Below are 18,546 nucleotides of genomic sequence, written 5' to 3'. Positions count from 1 at the left end.
AATTCCCCCCCCCCCCCCCCCAAATTCTACAACATGCCTACCACTTATACTCCAGGTGCAACGACTCTTCTTCTATGAGTTGTAACGGATAGCATGATGGTGAGCCTTCAATGTATGGTAATGAAGCCGTTGATAATAACTATTCTCTTCAATGTGCAGTCCTTGCGTAACTGGTGGCCGTTTGTTTTCCTTTGGGTCGGATGCTGCTTGCCCAATTACTTTGTCACCAGTTCCCCCACTCCCTAGCCAGTGAGAGTGGTTGAGGTAGCTTGGGAGTAGTAATTTGGTATTAGGCATAAATTTTTAATAGGATCAAATATGATATTGTAAGGAAATATCAAGGTTTTCAAAATATTTCCTAATCTTCTCAAATATTCTTCCTTCCTTTTATTTGTCTTTGTTTATGTATAAAACTCTTCCCCTCACCTTTTTGTTTTTTACCGTCTCCTTTGATCCTGCCTCCACACTTTGTATGGTACGTTCCCTCTTCAAGTTTGTTTTTTCTACATATCTTGTAAAGAACTATGAGTGTTTCACATATTATGTGCCATTAATTTAATTTGTTAATTGCAGTTGCATATTGTATTAACTATATGCATATAATTTGAATGTTATTTTAGACTAGAGTACACAGTGTATGGTGGACTCTAGTCCATGGTATAATTTAATATATTTATGATCATGGTCAGCCAGGTCATGGGCGGAATTAATGGGGCTAGAGGTCTCGAAACATTTTGTTATTAATATACATATGTATGCATTCATGTATGTATAATTATTGTATGTGTAAATATGTGCAAATATATGGCAAATTATACAGTAAATGATGGTCGGCAATGCATGGTAGATAACTGATAAATGTTCATTTTTAGTATACTAATAATTCATTTTGAATGTTTTAAACATTCATTTCTAAGTAGTATACCAGAAATCAAATTGCAGTACACTAAAAATGAACATTCAAAAAATCAATATATATATAATACACAAAAAATGAACATTTAGTATACTAAATATTAACATGTATGTTAGTGGTACACAATATTACGATTGCAAATAAATGTATATTTGGCCCCCAAATTTGTTGAAAATTTCATAGTTGACAAAATCATTAATAAATCTTACTTGATGAAGGCTTAAATAAAATAGAGTTGTTTTTATACGGAATTATGTTGCTAAGGTTATCTTAACCCATGCAATCTTCTCACATTTTCAATATGTCACATCAAGCGTTTTGGGATGTGGTTGGGGGATGTTACTAATTTTGTCCTTCATTGTTTGGATAATGTCTCTCTTCCCACTTATCTTAATGACACCAATGTAGTGTTAATCCCTCTTTGTAATTTGACAATTGCTCTCTGTAATGTGGTTTACAAAATCATAGCCAAGATGTTGGCTAATAGGATGAAGCTAGTTATGAAAAATATCATCTCTGAGTCTCAGAGTGCATTTATTCCTAGGGATTGATAATTGACAATATTGTTGTTGCTGCAGAGGTGGGCCATATTTGAGTAGAAAACAGGTTGGTAGAGTGCGGTGGGCAACTTTGAAATTCGATATGACAAAGGCATATGAGATAGAGTGATCTTTTCTGGAAGGTATGATGTTGGGTCTTAGTTTTTCACGTGAATGGGTTAATTTGGTGATGATGTGTGTTACCACAACGAGGTATTCTATTTTGGTCAATGCGCAAGCTAGGGGATCAATAATCCCTTCTAAGAGGTTGTTGCAGGGGATCCTAGATGTAGAGGGGTTTTCTTTACTGACATCCCAACAACAAGGTCTTATTCATGGATGTAGGGTTGCATATGACAGTTTACTTTTTTTTTAAGAGCATCAATATTAGTAGATATTGAATGCATATTGGAATAGTAAACGCCACATGGAGGAGAGATAAGGAAGTGAGAGAAGAGAGAAAGTTCTTCTGCAAGTGTGGTTTATAGTACAGTGCTTTACTGCAGATGGGAGAGAGACAATATTGCCTACTGTGCGCGTTGGCGCGCGTCAGGCGCACCTGACAGTTTATTTTTATTATTATTTTTTTAAAGCGAATGAGCAAGAGGCAAAGGAGGTGGGCTACTGTTTGTCAGTCTACAAAAGTTTGTCAGGACAGACTACCAACTATCAATGTGATATTACCTTCAGCCGTAACACTGCTGGGGGAGACATGTTTGCTGTTGCTAATTATTTAAATGTTCTTGAGACCTCAGATTTTAGGAAATATTTTGGTTTGCCCTCGGTGATTGGTAGAAATAAGGGGATGGTTTTCTCGGAATAGAAATTAAGGCAAAGGGTTAGGACATGGAATAAAAAAATTCAGACTCGCGCAGGGAAGGAAATTTTGTTAAAATCTATGGCCTAGACAATGTCTACTTTTACTATGAGTGTATTCTTGCTTCCAAAATTCTTGTGTGAAAAACTGGAGAGATGTATGAATATTAAGTGTGCCTAAGGGTAAGGGGGGCCTGGGTTTTAAACAAATACTCCCTCCGTCCCGAATTGAATTGATTGTCTCATTTGTTTTTTGCATGTTTTTTAAGAAAGTAAAGTAAATGTTATGTGCTTTCCAATTATACTCCTTACTTTCTCACTTTTGGAAATAAAAACAATAAAGAAAGTAAAAGTCATAAGTGTAAATTGGAAAAAGTAAAATGATGGTGATGTTCAATTCTGGAAAGAGGACAACATTTTAGGACAAACTAAAAATGAATGTAAGACAGGTAAATAGTACAGAAGGAGTACATCTTTTCAATTTGGCTCTTCTTGGTAAACTGGGTTGGAGGTTGCTCACTAACACCCACACATTGGTGGCATGTGTGTTTCAGGCCAGGTATTACCCCAAGACCTCTTTCTTGGAAGCTTCAATAGGCCATAACTGGACAAGTATTTTGGCTGCTCAGCATTTAATTAAATCTGGCTCTAGATGTAGAAAACCCTTACATTTCAACAGAAATACCCTTGCCTCTTCGTGGTAGTTTAGTTGCAAATTTATTGTCTACTGATGGTAAGTCATACAGTCACGTGAGTTGAGAAGATTTCTTGACTTGGTTTAATATAGCTATCTCAGTTGGTTGTTTAAAAAAAAAAAATTGCATGTTGAAGTGCTGAACAACACAAAATTCAATATCAAAACAATTAAAACCGTGGGGAACATACATGTTCAAGTTAAACGTACATCTATCTAAAGTCAATAATAAATTTGAATCATAACTTATGAGACTAAAATTGAAATACATTCACCATTCTTTTTAATATATTAATTATTAGTACAACGCAGAGTTTTATCACATCCACCTACGACCTACCAAACACATATATAAAACCTATATTTATCACAACTTGAGCTCTTTGTACGTAATTGGTGTAGTAATTAGTATCCTATCTAGGACGGTACATTCCACAGTAATTGTTAAGTCTAGTGAAGCGCAAGAGAACTATGATGTATGTCGCACAACTCCGAGGTTCAGGATGGCAACATAAATAACATTTCACATTAATCAATAGTGGAGTTTTTTTTTTTTTTTTTTGAAGAGTATGATTAGGAAAGAGAAGATGAGAGGAAGAGAAAAAAGAAAAAAAAAAGCTTATTTCAAAACAAAAAAAAAAAAAAGATGAAATCATAGCCAGTAACGCACTCAATGGGTGCAGTTGTGACCGCCATTGCGTGGCTGCACGACTGGATGTCATCTGCTGTGGGACCTATATCTTTGCGAAAATCTAACCCCTTGCAGGAGGAGCTCACTTCTTCTCTCTTCATAACCTCTATACTCCACCTTACACAATTTGTCTTAAAATCTTGTCCACGATCCACTATTGTGAAAGGCCTTACCGCAAATTATAAAATATTCATTTTTAGCATACTGCATATTTGTTTTAAATATAGTGAATATTCACTTTTAGGCAGTATGTTAAAAACAAATATTCATACACTAAAAATGAATTTTCAAAATATTAATATTCAATATGTACTCAAAATGAATCTTATTGCTTCACCCCTTCTAAGATGAATCATGGTTCATGATATAATAATTGTAATATTTATACGGTGTATTAGAGTTCATATATTAACATGAACATAAGTTATACTCCCTCTGTCCCATTTTATCTGTCATATTTACAGTCAAACTAACTCTTTCTTCTTTGTTTATTAGTTTTTAAATATTTTTTACTTATTTTAAATTTATTTTTTTGTGTTTAATAGTACTTTTAGTGTAGTTTCTAAATATATAAATTTTGTATACTAATACTAAACTTAATATTATGAAAAATTAGATTAAAAATAACTCCAGTCAAAGCTCATTAACTGAATCAGACACATAAAATGGGACGGAGGGAGTAATTAAAATATATCAAATAATTAATAACTTCTCTTCATAAGTTCATTTTCTCAACTTAAAGTAACTATTACAGGTTCATAAAGTCATCGATCACTATAGTTTATAAAATGACTACTGCATTTTCATTTACAATTATTGAAACAATATAATAAAAATATCTATAATATATAATATATAAATCTAATAAGAGCGAATGAATGTTGATGTTGTTCATTTATGTCCGTTTTTCTGTTATTTTTTATACATTATATTATAAGAGTTGTATTATACAATGTTTTAGACAAATTACCCAAATCATTATAATTTCTGTTATCTTTTTTCTAGTATTGTTATCATACACATGTATCCACCATATTTTTTTAAATCTTCAATAGTAATAATGCATGTTAACAGTATATTAGAATAATATAATAAATAAATTTGATTGCATTTACATTTTAGTTTGTAACGATTAATTAGTTATTATCTAAAATATAAATACCTAATTTATAAAAAATGGTTTACATTGTTATTATTATTATTATTATTATTATTATTATCTAAAAACATAATAAGTCTCAATCCAGGTTATATCCCTGGTTTATGTCCGTTTTTTTCGTTAATTTTGTTTGTACTTTATGCTATAAAAGTTGTACTACATAATTTTTTGGACATAAATATACATACCGTTATAACTTCCGTTATCTTTTCACATTATAATTACCATGCACATGCACACACAATAGTTTTTCTTACATTCTTCAATGGTAAGTTTGAATTCATTTAGATTTTAATTAAATATTACCATAGTTATATATATGCTAAGTACTTTAATTTATTTTATTTTAAGCAATTAAGAGCTAAAGTAATTACCAGGATGGAATAGGAAAACGGAAGGGAAAAGCCAAAATTCTGGTGGGAGTGGATTACACCCATCCCACTCGTACACTCCGATCACCTGCTCCAAAAATATTTAAATTTTAACCATGTTGTATAATGCCCTGTTTATTAGTATGGTCCTAATAATATTATGTCGTATGATATCTGCTCCAGTTACCCATGAAATAGTCATTCTTTTCCACTTTCTGCTTTGCTCTTTTTTTTTTTTTTCTTTTTTTTTTTCTCTCTCTTTTTTCTTTTTGCTTATTAGTTTACTCAGCTTGCTGTAATTATTGAATAATAACTTTAATATATGAGAAATGGTTAAAAAAATTTTATTGCTTAAATACTATAAATATATTGATTTAAATACAAAACTAAAACAATAAGAACTAAAACTTTACCGTCAAATTTGTAAATTTTTCATCTTGCATGCATACTAAATTTATTAGCTAGTATACATTGTATTTTATAATTCAAAGCTCATTGGACACTTGAACAATGTGTTGTGTTCATTACTAATACCTATATAAAGTCTACTATAAAATGTTTTGATATCATTCCAGAAATACAAAGATTATTCTTTCTTACACACTCTCAAATAGTGGATGTGGAGTTTTTTCGTCAAAAAAAAAAAAAGATTGTTCTTTCTTATTGTAAGGTACTAGGCATCACTTGAATGCTTCCTCGGCTTTCTTCCGAGAATGCTTCCTCGGCATTCTTCCGCCATCCTCCGCTTTTTATCTTTACTAGTTTCTGACGAAACCAGACTGGTTTTCAATTAAACCAAACATGTTTCTGGCGGAAATCAATAGAAACTACTACTCTTTTTTTCCTTTTTTTTTTTTTTAATATTTTGTTTGTTATTTGGAGAAAAAATAGCAGGGAAAAACATAGTTGTTATTAAATCTTTTTTAGTTAACAACAATTAAAATTTTATTATACAATTCCGTTTATTTTTCAGAAAATGAACCAAACACACAAATACAAATACAGTTTTCTGCAATGCAACCAAACACGAGTAATGAAAATGTTTTCTGAAAAATTACTCATTTTCCAGAAAGCATTTTCTAGAAGTTATTTTTTTTGGTTTTCAAGCACACCCTAGTAGCTTTTTGATGTCCATACACGTTTGCGATATTCTACCAGTGCCAACAATGGAAAATAACTCCTATATAGTGTATAGTGCAACATGCAATTCTTCATGAAGACTCCAGTAATTTCCTGTTTTCCTACTTATGATTAGTAAAAGATTTGGCAAGTAAAGAAAGAAATACATAAATTGAAAATGCTATCAAAACATTAAGTTCAAATTTAATTAGTGATCTTACTTGTTGAGGAAAATCTCCATTATCCATTTGTGCATTAATCAATAACTTTGCAGCTTTGTGTAAAGGAGTTGGATCCCTCTCGGCCTACTTAACAAGGAAACACAGAAAAAACACTTAAACTGCATTTTGAGCATAAATCAAACAGTTAGCACTGTTACGTTTGGTATCAAATTAAACTGTACTAACCTGCCCAGTGTACATAAGTCCTAGCATTGCCCATGATGTTTGAACCAAATTTGTACGATTCCCTTCCAATGGTAGGTATTTCTGCTCCACAACATTGAGAAAGAGAATTTGACAAATGTAAAGTGTTGTATCTACTATACATTGGCCATATTGAATAACTGATCTACCAAACTAGCTTGTTTGGCGTGAATGGCCATGCACTCTTATGTTTTAAAAGAGGTTGTGAGTTTGAATCCCCTCTTGTATAGAAAAATCAATCTGGCTTTGGTTCAAGTCCACTTTGCCCCTTAATTGGGCTGGCCTGGTGCGGAGTCCACTTTGCCCCTTAATTGGACTGGTTTGGTGCGGACATGGATTAGTCGAGTATGGTATGAGCTTAAAGGCCCCTCATATAGGATTGGTCAGATGTGAACAATGATTACTTTGAGTATGGTACGGGCTTAGAGGCCCCTCTTACAAGGCTTTTCGGTGCGAACAGAGATTAATCTGAGTATAGTACAAACTTAAAGGCCCCTCTTATAGTGACAAATTATTGCATGGACCATGGTCCACACAGCTGTGTGGACCAAAAATAAAAATTACATTATTTCTATACTGGTATAGAATAATCAATCCGGCTATGGTTCAAGTCCACTTTGCCCCTTATTTGATTAGTCTGAGTATGGTACGGTCATAAACGCCTCTTATACAAGGCTGGTCCAATGCGAACATAGATTAGCTAGTCTGAATATGGTACGGGCTTAGATCCCTCATACAGGGCTGGTTCGATGCGAACAGAGATTAGTTGAGTCTGAGTATGATACGGGCTTAAAGACCTCTCTTACAGGGCAGCCCCGATGCAAACAAGGATTAATACGTCTGAGTAAGGTACGGATTTAAAAGTGTTTCTTAGGGTGGGTCTGCTCAGGACACTTCATGGTCTAACCCAAAATAATAATAATAATAATAATAATAATAATAATAATAATAATAATAATAACTGATCTACCATGGTTGGGCAAGATTCAAGACATTCTCCCCAGCCACCCTCTTGATTCTGCTTTGATAGGTAGAAGTGAGCAGCTTTGCGAATGGCTTCGCAATTCTCGTAATTCTTTCCTGCAGCTGCCAGCCCTAATAGGGCAAAGCGAGTGGCATAGAGGAAGCAAATTCCCCAGTATCCATACCATGACCCATCTACTTGCTGTTGTTTTTCAAGGTATTGTACTGCCTTTGTAATACAGATATCAACTTCTTTTGGTCTATAATTTGGATATTGACATCTGAAGGCTACAAGAGCACTGATTATGGATCCAGTAGGTTCTACGTGCCTACAAAAAATTCATTTACAATCATTAGTATGAAGATTATGCATTTTAGTTAGAGTTAATTCCACCAGAGGTCCTTGTCAATTTAGATCCAAATTATCGTCTTTGCCATTTAAAATCCCAGAATATTATTTTTTGGAGACTTTTAGTCACTTCATATTTTGTTTTGTTAAATAAAAGCTGGTTGCAATTGAAAAATATGGTTTCTAAAATTAGATGTTACCTAAAGTCCTAAACCAATTAAATCAGTTGAAACCGAAAAAAAAATGAAAAGACAAAAATGCCCTTACTAAAAATAGAAAAAGTCATGAAAATGACTAAAAAGTGTCCAAAAATAATAGTTTAGGATGTTAAATGTCAAAAAATGTTATTCGAAACTAAATTTTGAAATGTCACCAAAGACAAGGGATCTCTAATGGAATTAACTCTTTTACTTATTTATTGTTTTCGGAGTTTATTACCGAAATTGTCCCTCGACTATTGCAAAATTACCAATTTGGTCCTCGACAATTTTTCTTGCTCAATTAAGTCATCGACTTTGAAAAATTTTAACCAATTTAGTCCTCCGTTTATTTTGGTGTTAAACAACCGTTAAATTGGGACCAAATTAATAATTTTTTTATAGTCAAGGAACCATTTCGATAAATAATTTTTGGCTGAAATGGTCCCTTGACTATAATGAAATTACTAATTTGGTCCCTATTTAACGAGTATCAAACGGTAAAATAAACGGAGGACCAAATGGTTAAATTTTTCAAAGTCTAGGACTTAATTGGGCAAGAAAAATGGTCGAGGATCAAATTAGTAATTTCGCAATAGTCGATGGACCATTTCGGTAATAAACTCTTATTTTTGTTATTATTGTTGTTATTATTGTTGTTATTTCAAGTAAGAAGAATTGTGATCTTACTCTTTCTCCACTACAATATCTGCAAAGAGTTCAGAGGGATTCAACAGTTGCATGTATGGTTGTGGAACAGGAGGCTCCCATGCACCAAAACCACCACTTTCGGGATTCTTAATGTAAACAACATGAAATATATGTTGATTAGTATTCCACTACGGAATTATATGTAGATAACAAAAGAATGTGGGAAAGTCTTACTTGAAGATAAAGGCAAACATCTACCGCGTCATACAAGTGCTGAACATCGGCCTTTTCTCCTACAATTTCGGGTGGCATTTGCCCAAGGAGTAGCAGGCACTGCAGCAACGTTCACACAATTATTGTTTGTTTAGGACAAATGTCTTAACAATAGTTGAAAAAATCGCAAGGCTCTTCTCGGATGCTCGGGGTGCGTAGCGCCTAGGGTGCTTAGGCGGCGATTAATCGGCGCCTAGGCGCTCGTGTATTTTTTTTTCTTTTTTTTTTTTTAATTTGTTTAAAAATTTTTAAGACTTGATAGTTATAAACTATTTAATACTGTAATAGTTAATACTAAAATATTAAATATTAACCTAAAAAACATCTAGATTTTTAACAATTTAGGGTTATTTCGCTCATTTCGCTAAAAAGATAATTTTTTGAGCGAAATAACCTATTTAAAAAAGAAGGAAACAGTAGCTAATCGGTCGATTAGGCAGCCTAGTTGGTGCCTAGGAGGCCTAGTCTGCGGCGCATAGGAGGCCTATGGGGCGCTTAATCGGCCTAGTCGGCCACCTAAAAGGCTAGCTGCCTAGACCATCGATTATGGTGATACTCTAGCTGGCTGACCAGGGCCTCATGCCTAGGGCTGGATTTTTGCAGCACTGGTTCTTGATAAAGTAATAATTTGCATATATAGGTTTAAATATGAAACTAGATTACCTTAAGCGCTTCTGCTGTGCCGTCACTGATAGCCCAACCATGATCTTGATCAGAGAATGTCCATGATCCTTTCGTGAAATGACGATACATACTTTTGAAGTCTCCTTTTGGATTTTGTTTTACCTGCGTACACATTATCGTTATCTCATTGCATCAGATTGTATAGCTAAAAATGTAGGCTAGGTTTTGAGCAACAAATTTTTTGACATACTTGTGATTCTTTAATATAGAAATGGGCCTTTTTCAGGCAGTCTCCATATTCTTGTACCATGCCACTGGCAATTATAGCTTGGGTGGCAAAAGTGGCATCCCAATTCTGACTCCCAAAACTCTGCATTGTCATTCCATCTTCAGCGAGCCATAAGTAATCAGGAAGTCTAGCAAGATGGTATTTGAACTCATTGCAGTTTGGATCTTCTGCCCACCAGCACATCATTTGCAAACTCTATACCCAATAATAATTTGAGTTAATTTATAAATTTTATTTGTTTTGTTTTAATGTAGTACTAGATTTTGGCCAAAACTTATGTCTGCTATTTCTTCTTCGCTTTATTGAATGTTTTTTTATTTAATGAAATCTCTCCCCTCTCTCCAGAGACTATATTTTTGGATATGATATCTCCCTTAAACCTTGGCAGTCAAGTACGTGATCATGGGAGGGCGTTACATTTTTATTTTTTTTTTCTTTTTTTACTTTCGTTTGTGTCGATTCGGCATTTGGGCTAGGGAGAGGAGACCCGATGGGTAGTTAGGTATGAAAATAATTGGAATCTAAGGGTATTGTTTTTGGGTCTAAATTAGGTCGATAAATAAAGTTGGGGTTAAAGTGTGATAAGGCAAAGTACATGATGAGGCCAGAGCGAAAAGACTGAAAAGATCAGGTGTAAAGAGGAGAACGGAAGAAAGTTTGGGGCTAATATGTGATAAAGCGTAAAGTACAGGGAGCCATAATGCAAAGCTTGGGAAAGGGGCTATGGGTACGTTTGAAAACGTGGTATGGAGCAATATTCGAGAAAATGAGCGATGGAGAGGAGTGGTTTGCTTGGGCTGTAGGGGTGTCAGTTTGTTCCTCGTTGTCAGATCTTGGCACACTGGCTAGGGGCAGACCTCGTGGAGCTCGAGCAGATTGAAGCGGACCTGGTGGGGTTTGAGTAACTGATAGTATTAGCTGGTTATAGAAAGATGTTTGGTAAATTAGCTATTAGCTAATAGTTGATTATATACAAAATGATCTTTAAGGGTATAATTTATTTTTTCAAAAAGTTGATCGAAAAAACTACTTTGAGTACCTTTTTGAATTTTAGTGTTTTGGAACAATAAGTTTTTACAAAAAGTTGATTAACCTAATTTAACGTCCATATTGACTATTTAACTAAAGTCAAACAACTAATAGTTGTTAAACAAACCAAAATAAACTGATAAGTTAACTATGTTACCAAACAGGGCTTATAACATTTGATTATGAATCATGCTAGACTTTCCTCCATCTTTTATCATATATTTTTTATTGCATGACTTGGGAATTCTTTTCACCAATAAATATACTTTGATTATTCAACGTTTTCAATTTAATGGGCTATTTTAACGCAGTAACATCAAGGAAAGATGTTAGGGGTGAAAAAATGCAGGAAGGGTTCGTGAGACGGGTCGGGTTAGACTGAATCATGCAAATGTCATACTTATATATACAAATGTCATACTTATATATGCTCAAATGCAATACTAATTAGGAATAAAAAATTTGTCACTTATAAAGAAAAATGTAATACTTTTGAAAAAAATGTATAGTAATAATTTTGCATTTTGATGTAAAAGTATTATATTTTCTATCAAAAGTATTACATTTTTTGTAATAAGTAATGTTCCCCCTACTTATAAAGAAAAATGTAATACTTTTAAATCGAAATATAAAAGTATTATATTTTCTCTTAAAAGTATTACATTTTACCATTATAAGTAACAAAAATTTTATTCTTGATTAGTATTACATTTGAACATGTAAGTATGACGTTTGTGCGTATAAATATCACATTTTCACATTGACCTGACCCGTCTCACACAAGTTTGTGAGTGTTGAGCATAAATATAATACAAACATAAATGTGCAGTCCAACTATCAGCTTACGCTTTTAGTTGAATGGAGCACATGCTTTAGTTTGGTATCAGAGTCAGACAAAATGTCATGGGTTCAAAACTCTGTGCCACCCGAAAAAATATGGTTCCTGGGGTTTCCCCCTCCCTTCTTAATCCAAAAAAAAATTAATATTTATACTATTAACCAATTAACAACTAATAAGATTGTGACATATACTTTTACACACTTTCTTTTATTATATCAAGGAAATATTCTAACCTTTATTATGCAGCCAATGTTTATGTATCTGCTCTCTTCTGCTTCATAGCGCATATACTCGATTGCTTTTTTCATAGCCATTTCTCTAATTTTTTTGAAAGGCCAAAGACTCATGAATGGCTCAGTGCAGTATTGAAGAGTATTCCATAGCAGATCTTGTATGAAACTATGGGGGTAGTACATGTCCTCCTGCATTTATGCAAGTTAATTTTTGTTTTAGAATTAATTTCATTTTTATCCTAGATTTATAAGTACTAGTTGACTTTTAGTTTTTCTTTTTTAGTTTTTTTTTAGAACATCCCGTTCAGTCCTAGTATTATTGAGTATGATCATTTTTATCCTTTATCAACAAAATCATTAAAATGTTGTTAAATACAAGGACATTTTGATTTTTTTAAATACAATATAATGGGTTGACCCACTATATTCTCATTTTTATTTTTTGGAAAAATTACACTTTTCGTCTCTAAGTTATAAGGTAATTGTAGAATTCGTCCATGAGTGTTGGTCATGCTTACTTTTTGTCCCTAAGTTATCATTAGCGTTGCACTTTCCGTCCTTTCGTGCTCACTTTTCGCTCTTGAGTTATACTAAAATTAGAAAATCCGTCCCTAATGTTTTATTAGTAAATGAACGAAAAGTGCAACATCAATGATAACTTAGGGGCGAAATTAAAAGTGAGTATGACCAATTCTTAGGGACGAATTCTACAACTACCATATAACTTAGAGTTGAAAAGTGCAATCTTCTTTTCTTTTTTTTTTTTGGAAAAAATCATAATTGAAGACCTAAATACTCTTGTATTTTATGGAATTGAAACGATTTTATTGATGGAGGACAAAAAATGATCATGCCACAATACTACTAGAACTAAAGAGATTTAAAAAAAAAAAACAGAAAAAAGAAAAAGACCAAAACTGGAAATAACTCTTTGTTTATCTCAAATTCGAAAAAAGGGATTTGAAATTTGTGTGTAAACCAACCTTACAACAATCCATGCGAGTACTGTTCCAATCAATCTGGTCATAGGCTTTGACATGAATTTCATTTCTTATAGAGAGAACAAGATCTGTTAATGGTCCATGATATCTCTTTGCATACAAGTACGACATAGGCATGTATGTTGTCCGACAGTAACACCACATTTTCGCTATATTATAATGAGAATTATTTCTACATATGTTAAGTACTTTAATTTAATTTAGTTTAAGCAATAATTAAGAGCTAAACTAATTACCAGGATGGAATGGGAAAATGGAAGGGAAAAGCCAAAATTCTGGTGGGAGTGGATTACACCCATCCCACTCGTACACTCCAAGCACCTGCTCCAAAAATAATTAAATTTTAACCATAGTAGTATAAAATTTTTTAAGGAAATATTGTAATATATGCCCTCACAAATATGCCAATTATCAATGTCATTGCTGAATTATTAGTGGTGTAAATGTTGTCCATCAATTTTAAAAACGTGACGTATATTGTCCTTCCCCTAATAGGAAGAAAGAGAAACATTGTTGTTGACGGAATGGGAACAAACGAAGAAAGAAAAATCGAGGGAAAATCGAGGTCTTCGAATTGAGAAAACGATGGGTAACAATATTTACCAGCCAGTTGTTATGCCATGGACCCGGGTCCACCTTGCAAGGTGGACCCGAGTCTATGTTCACAACTTCATAACTCTATGTTCATAATTTCATAAGCCCATGTTCACAATTTCATAACTATATATGTTCACAATTTTATAACTTTATGTTTACAATTTCATAACTCTATCACATACCGAGAGATAAACCTTTCCCCAAGAAGGAACTTTAGTGGCACCGCCATGGTCAAGAATCCACTTGCGACCCCTAGTAATGGCACCATCATCATCTTCAGCTAATTCTCCAAGCAAACGCAAGGCCACATAGTTAAGTGCTGATCCAATCATGGTACTGTGTCCATCTATGTACAATCCCCATCCACCATCTTCATTCTATCAAACCAAAATAACAGCCCATTTTCAATCAAATGATAGCATAATGAAAAAATCACATAATTTAAGTAACTAATCATAATTAAATGGCATAAACTTGTCTGTGAGACGAACTAGGTCAATGTGAAAATGTAATATTGGAAAAATTGTAATTTATGTCCCGTACAAATATGCTAATTATCAATGTTATCCTGAATTATTTGTAGTGTAACGGTTGCCCCTCAATTTTCAAAATATGACATATATTGCCCTTTCCCTAATACGAAGAAGCAAAAACATTGTTGTCAGTAGAAGGAGAACAAATGAAGAAAGAAAAATAGAGAAAAAATACATAGTCTTCGAACAGGGAAAACGGCGGGTAATCACATTTACACCACTAATAATTAATGAAATGAGTAATATATATATCACGTTTTTAAAATTGATGAGTAATATTTATACCACTAATAATTCAAATGTGACATTGATAATTGACATATTTGTGAGTGACATAAATTAAAATTTCTGTTACTATTAAATTTTTCAATATAAGTATTACATTTTCATCTTGACTTGATCGTCTCACGAACAAGAATTGGTCAGAGGAGAGCCATTCAAATTAATATAATTTTGATAGGGGGACGCGCGTACTTGATGATTGTAAATGTATCGGACAATTTCTTTCCTGTGCTCTGAGGTTAAAACTGTATTGATTGCTCCACAAATGTACAACGCAATCAGCTGTGGGGGAAATCATTTCAAACAATTATTTTAATTTATTAAAACGTACAAACCCTCTCCCTATAATTAAATAGAACAAAAATGTATAGAATAATACCAAGGGTGGAGTGAAGATCATAGGGCCAGCGTTCAAAGCTGGCCAGTGTCCATCTCTAGCTTGAAGTGCACGGTTCAATCGTACGGCTTTTCTAATCGCGATTGTGACTGCCTCATAGTTCACTTCTTCTTTGTCTCCTAGCCTTATTGGGGGAATGTTCAACACATCAATCCCACTTTCTTTGATCATCTATAGATAAAGATTATATTATATAATTGGCTAATCATAAAAAACAAAAATGGAAATTACTACAAATAAACCATTGTTACTTTGTCCAACTAATATTTAGTCTGATCAAGGTTGCAAAAATCGCTAGGCGTTCTTCGAGTGTCTTATTATTATTATTATTATTTTAATTTTTAAAAATTTGATAATGATAAAATATTTAATACTTTAATAGTTAATACTAAAATATTAATTATTAACCTAAAAAACACCTAGAATGGTAAATTGTATTAAGATATGATTTAAAGAATCAAAGCAAAATTTCACAAACTTACAGCTCACAATGTATCAATATTAGAGTAGTTGATTTAGATTTTTTTTTTATTTACTTACACTTCTGGATTTGCATTTGAATGATTTAGAGTTATTTTGTGCGAAATAACCCATTAAAAAAACGTAACAATAACTAATCGGTCACCTAGAACACCGATTACAGTAAAAATCTAGGAGGCCGGCCAGTGCCTAGGTGTGATTTTTGCAACAATAAGTGTGATGATGCCTTATTTTCATTTCAAATAGGTGGTCAAAGATCGAATCCCCTGATGGTGGATCATTGATTTTTTTAAACTGAAAAAGATTGAGAAAGTATAGAACAATACTACCTGCATTCTCATTATCAAATCACCGCAGGCGTGGGAACCTTTCTCCCGGTTTTTTATAAACTCTCGGCGGGCATTTTCAACCGCTTCTCGTTCTTCTGGCGTGCCGGCGTTAGCGTCGTACTCCCATGTTTGTCTGCCAACGTAGTTGTTTGTACTGTACATGTACAGCCCGCCACCTTCGGCAACCTTAAGCTTCCACATGTTCTACTTCTGCCTATTATTGTGTGGTTTTTAGTATGGAAAATGCAGGTGCTTATATAGGCACTTGGGGCCATATACTGATGGACTGGAGTTTTATATCACTTTGCAGTTTTTTAGTTCATACGTTGAACAAGACAAAATTCATTACTAAATTTAAATAATTAAAATTGGAATGCATTGCCAAAGACCTTGTGGTCTAGTAGCACCTGGTGTCCCGGTTTACACTCCCACATAGATGATGGGAGTGAGTTCGAGCCTTAGTGGAATCAACTGTTGACTCTATTTTGTGTTTCAGTAGATTAAGAAAGTAGCTATGAATAGTATTTTATTTTATTTTAAATATATTAATTATTATGGGTTCGAGCCTCAGTAGTGGAGGTGATGTGACTCTTTGTGCTTTAGTAGGTTTAAAAAATAATTATGAAATAGTTATAAACATATACTACATTATAACTGAGACAGTAGTACTCAAATATATATATATATATATATATATATATATATATATATATATATATATATATAGGGTAGAGTTCAGGTGTGGCCTGGTCATTAGGTGTGGCCGTGTGGCCTATTTTCAGCCATTAGATCATATCAACTCATCAAATCAATGCGCAATATATATATGTTACAGAACATACCATTCTATGTACTAAAACGCACCAGAGGACCGATAAAACACATCATTCCACACAATATACCAAATGTGTCTATTCACTTAAAATTCATCAATATACTTAATAAAAACACATCATTCTACGTATTAAAATGTAACACAGCGTGCCTCATGTCAGATTATAAGCATACACTATTTACACATATTAATTTACACATATTAGAAAACATGTGCTAAAATATGCACCATTATACGTATTAAAATGCACCACACTTATTAGAAACACGTGTTAAAATACACACCATTCAATGTATTAAAATGTACCAGACGACGTATTAAAACATACCATTCCACAACACAGTTACATATCATTCTACGTATGAAAATGCACCAACGGATAGATTAAAACACACCATTCTACAATACAGTTAATGCACCAACATACGTAATAAAACGCACCACAATATGTATTCAAACGGACCACACTATGTACTAAAATGCACCATTCCAATTCACGTAATATAAATACTAAAATTACCATAATAACCCCACTTAAACATACGCGAATTTCAGTAAGATTAATGAAATTGGACGGTGCAGATTAGGCCGCATGACCGCACCGGAGCTCGCCGCCGCATTTGAACCAAAATCTATATATATATATATATATATATTAATTATTAGTACAAAGTAAAATTTTGTCACATCCAAGACCTAATACACAGTACATATTTTTTCGAGTAAAGTTTAGCATTTATTTGACACTTTTCAAAAAAAAGGAGTAGGAGGAGGAGGTAGATGCATTCCAATTTTAGTATCATAAGTTATAAATAAAAAATTATTATAGTCTTCATAAAAAATGTACTGTGTGTTAGGTCTTGGATGTGACAAAATTTTACTTTGTACTAATAATTAATATATATATATATATATATATATATATATATATATATATAGAGAGAGAGAGAGAGAGAGAGAGAGAGAGAGAGAGAGAGAGAGAGAGAGAGAGAGAGAGAGAGAGAGAGAGAGAGAGAGGATCGCGTTCAAATGCGTACTGGCCGCCCAGGAGAGAAATGCGGACGAATCACAGCGTGCCACGTGTCCGGAATGTAGTTGCACCTAAAGTTATTACTAGGTGCACGCCATGTTATAACTAGGTGCACCCAGGTGCATAAATGTTAACAAGGTAAATTACTTGTACCTGCAAGTGAAAATAGGTGCACACGTGCAAGTAAAATGTATTACAAGTGCAAGTAAATTGTATAATGAGTATCAATACTAAGTGCACCTAATGTTATAACTAGGTGCACCTAACGCTATAACTAGGTGCACATAGGTTGCAACTAGGTGCATGAATGTTAACAAAGTAAATTAGTTGTACAAGTGCAAGTAAAATATATTGCAGATGCAAGTAAAATGTATTACAGGTGCAAGTGAATTGTACAGTGAGCATCAATACTAAGTGCACATAATATTATAACTAGGTGCACCTAATGTTATAACTAGGTGCAACCTATGTTAAAACTAGGTGCACCTAGGTTGCACCCAGGTGCATGAATATTAACAAGGTAAATTACTTGCATTTGTAAGTGAAAGTATTTGCGAAAATAGGTGCATGAATATTAATAAGGTAAATTACTTGCACTTGTAAGTGAAAATAGGTGCGAAAATAGGTGCACTTGTAAGTGAAACTAGGTGCACCAAAGTTTCAGTTATTTACGAAAATGCCACCGCGTCATTGTTTTAAAATTGCATCTGATTCGTTGATCTGGACACGTAGATGGCTTTGAAGCGTTCTCATTTCTTACCTGGGTGGCAGTTCGCATGGGAGTTCATCCCTATATATATATATATATATATATATACACACACGTACTGTAGTTTTACATGTTGGAGTGAGGTTTTACTTAGCTCTATCCGCTAATTATTTT

General features: G+C 33.4%; 1 protein-coding gene across 4 annotated transcripts; it reads right to left on the bottom strand.

Moving 5' to 3' along the window:
• Positions 1-3,774: 3,774 nt before the first annotated feature.
• Positions 3,775-16,037, bottom strand: LOC116031542 (dammarenediol II synthase-like). Of its 4 annotated transcripts, XM_031273769.1 has the most exons (16): positions 15,799-16,037; positions 14,972-15,160; positions 14,785-14,874; positions 13,960-14,154; positions 13,417-13,501; positions 13,163-13,329; positions 12,180-12,368; positions 10,038-10,271; positions 9,827-9,949; positions 9,125-9,223; positions 8,930-9,036; positions 7,701-8,022; positions 6,713-6,793; positions 6,527-6,610; positions 5,190-5,274; positions 3,775-3,824 (listed from the first exon to the last, which is right to left on the bottom strand). In XM_031273769.1, exons 1-16 carry the CDS (start codon positions 15,997-15,999, stop codon positions 3,811-3,813), a joined length of 2,265 nt encoding a protein of 754 aa, XP_031129629.1. In that variant the 5' UTR covers positions 16,000-16,037; the 3' UTR covers positions 3,775-3,810. The 4 variants fall into 4 exon arrangements, 3 of the variants coding, with proteins under 3 accessions (XP_031129629.1, XP_031129631.1, XP_031129628.1); XM_031273771.1 differs by lacking the exons at positions 3,775-3,824; positions 5,190-5,274 and adding an exon at positions 5,683-5,965 and having other exon boundaries at positions 15,799-16,036; XR_004100612.1 differs by lacking the exons at positions 3,775-3,824; positions 5,190-5,274 and adding an exon at positions 5,926-5,965 and having other exon boundaries at positions 6,527-6,613; positions 15,799-16,035.
• Between the last annotated feature and the right edge of the window lie 2,509 nt (positions 16,038-18,546).

Source organism: Ipomoea triloba, chromosome 10 (genome assembly GCF_003576645.1).
Source record: "Ipomoea triloba cultivar NCNSP0323 chromosome 10, ASM357664v1".
NCBI classification, from domain to species: Eukaryota; Viridiplantae; Streptophyta; class Magnoliopsida; order Solanales; family Convolvulaceae; genus Ipomoea; species Ipomoea triloba.
The sequence above is the reverse complement of the archived record's forward strand: the minus strand, read 5'-3'. Positions and strand labels throughout refer to the sequence as shown.

Bases quoted from the DNA above. Each gene is read 5' to 3' on its own strand.
- LOC116031542 (XM_031273768.1), bottom strand. From the start codon at position 15,999: ATGTGGAAGCTTAAGGTTGCCGAAGGTGGCGGGCTGTACATGTACAGT. The intron at 14,875-14,971 runs GTATTATTCTAT...TTTCCCCCACAG, and splicing joins TGATCTTCACTCCACCCTTG to CTGATTGCGTTGTACATTTG. The intron at 9,224-9,826 runs GTAATCTAGTTT...ACGTTGCTGCAG, and splicing joins GCACAGCAGAAGCGCTTAAG to TGCCTGCTACTCCTTGGGCA.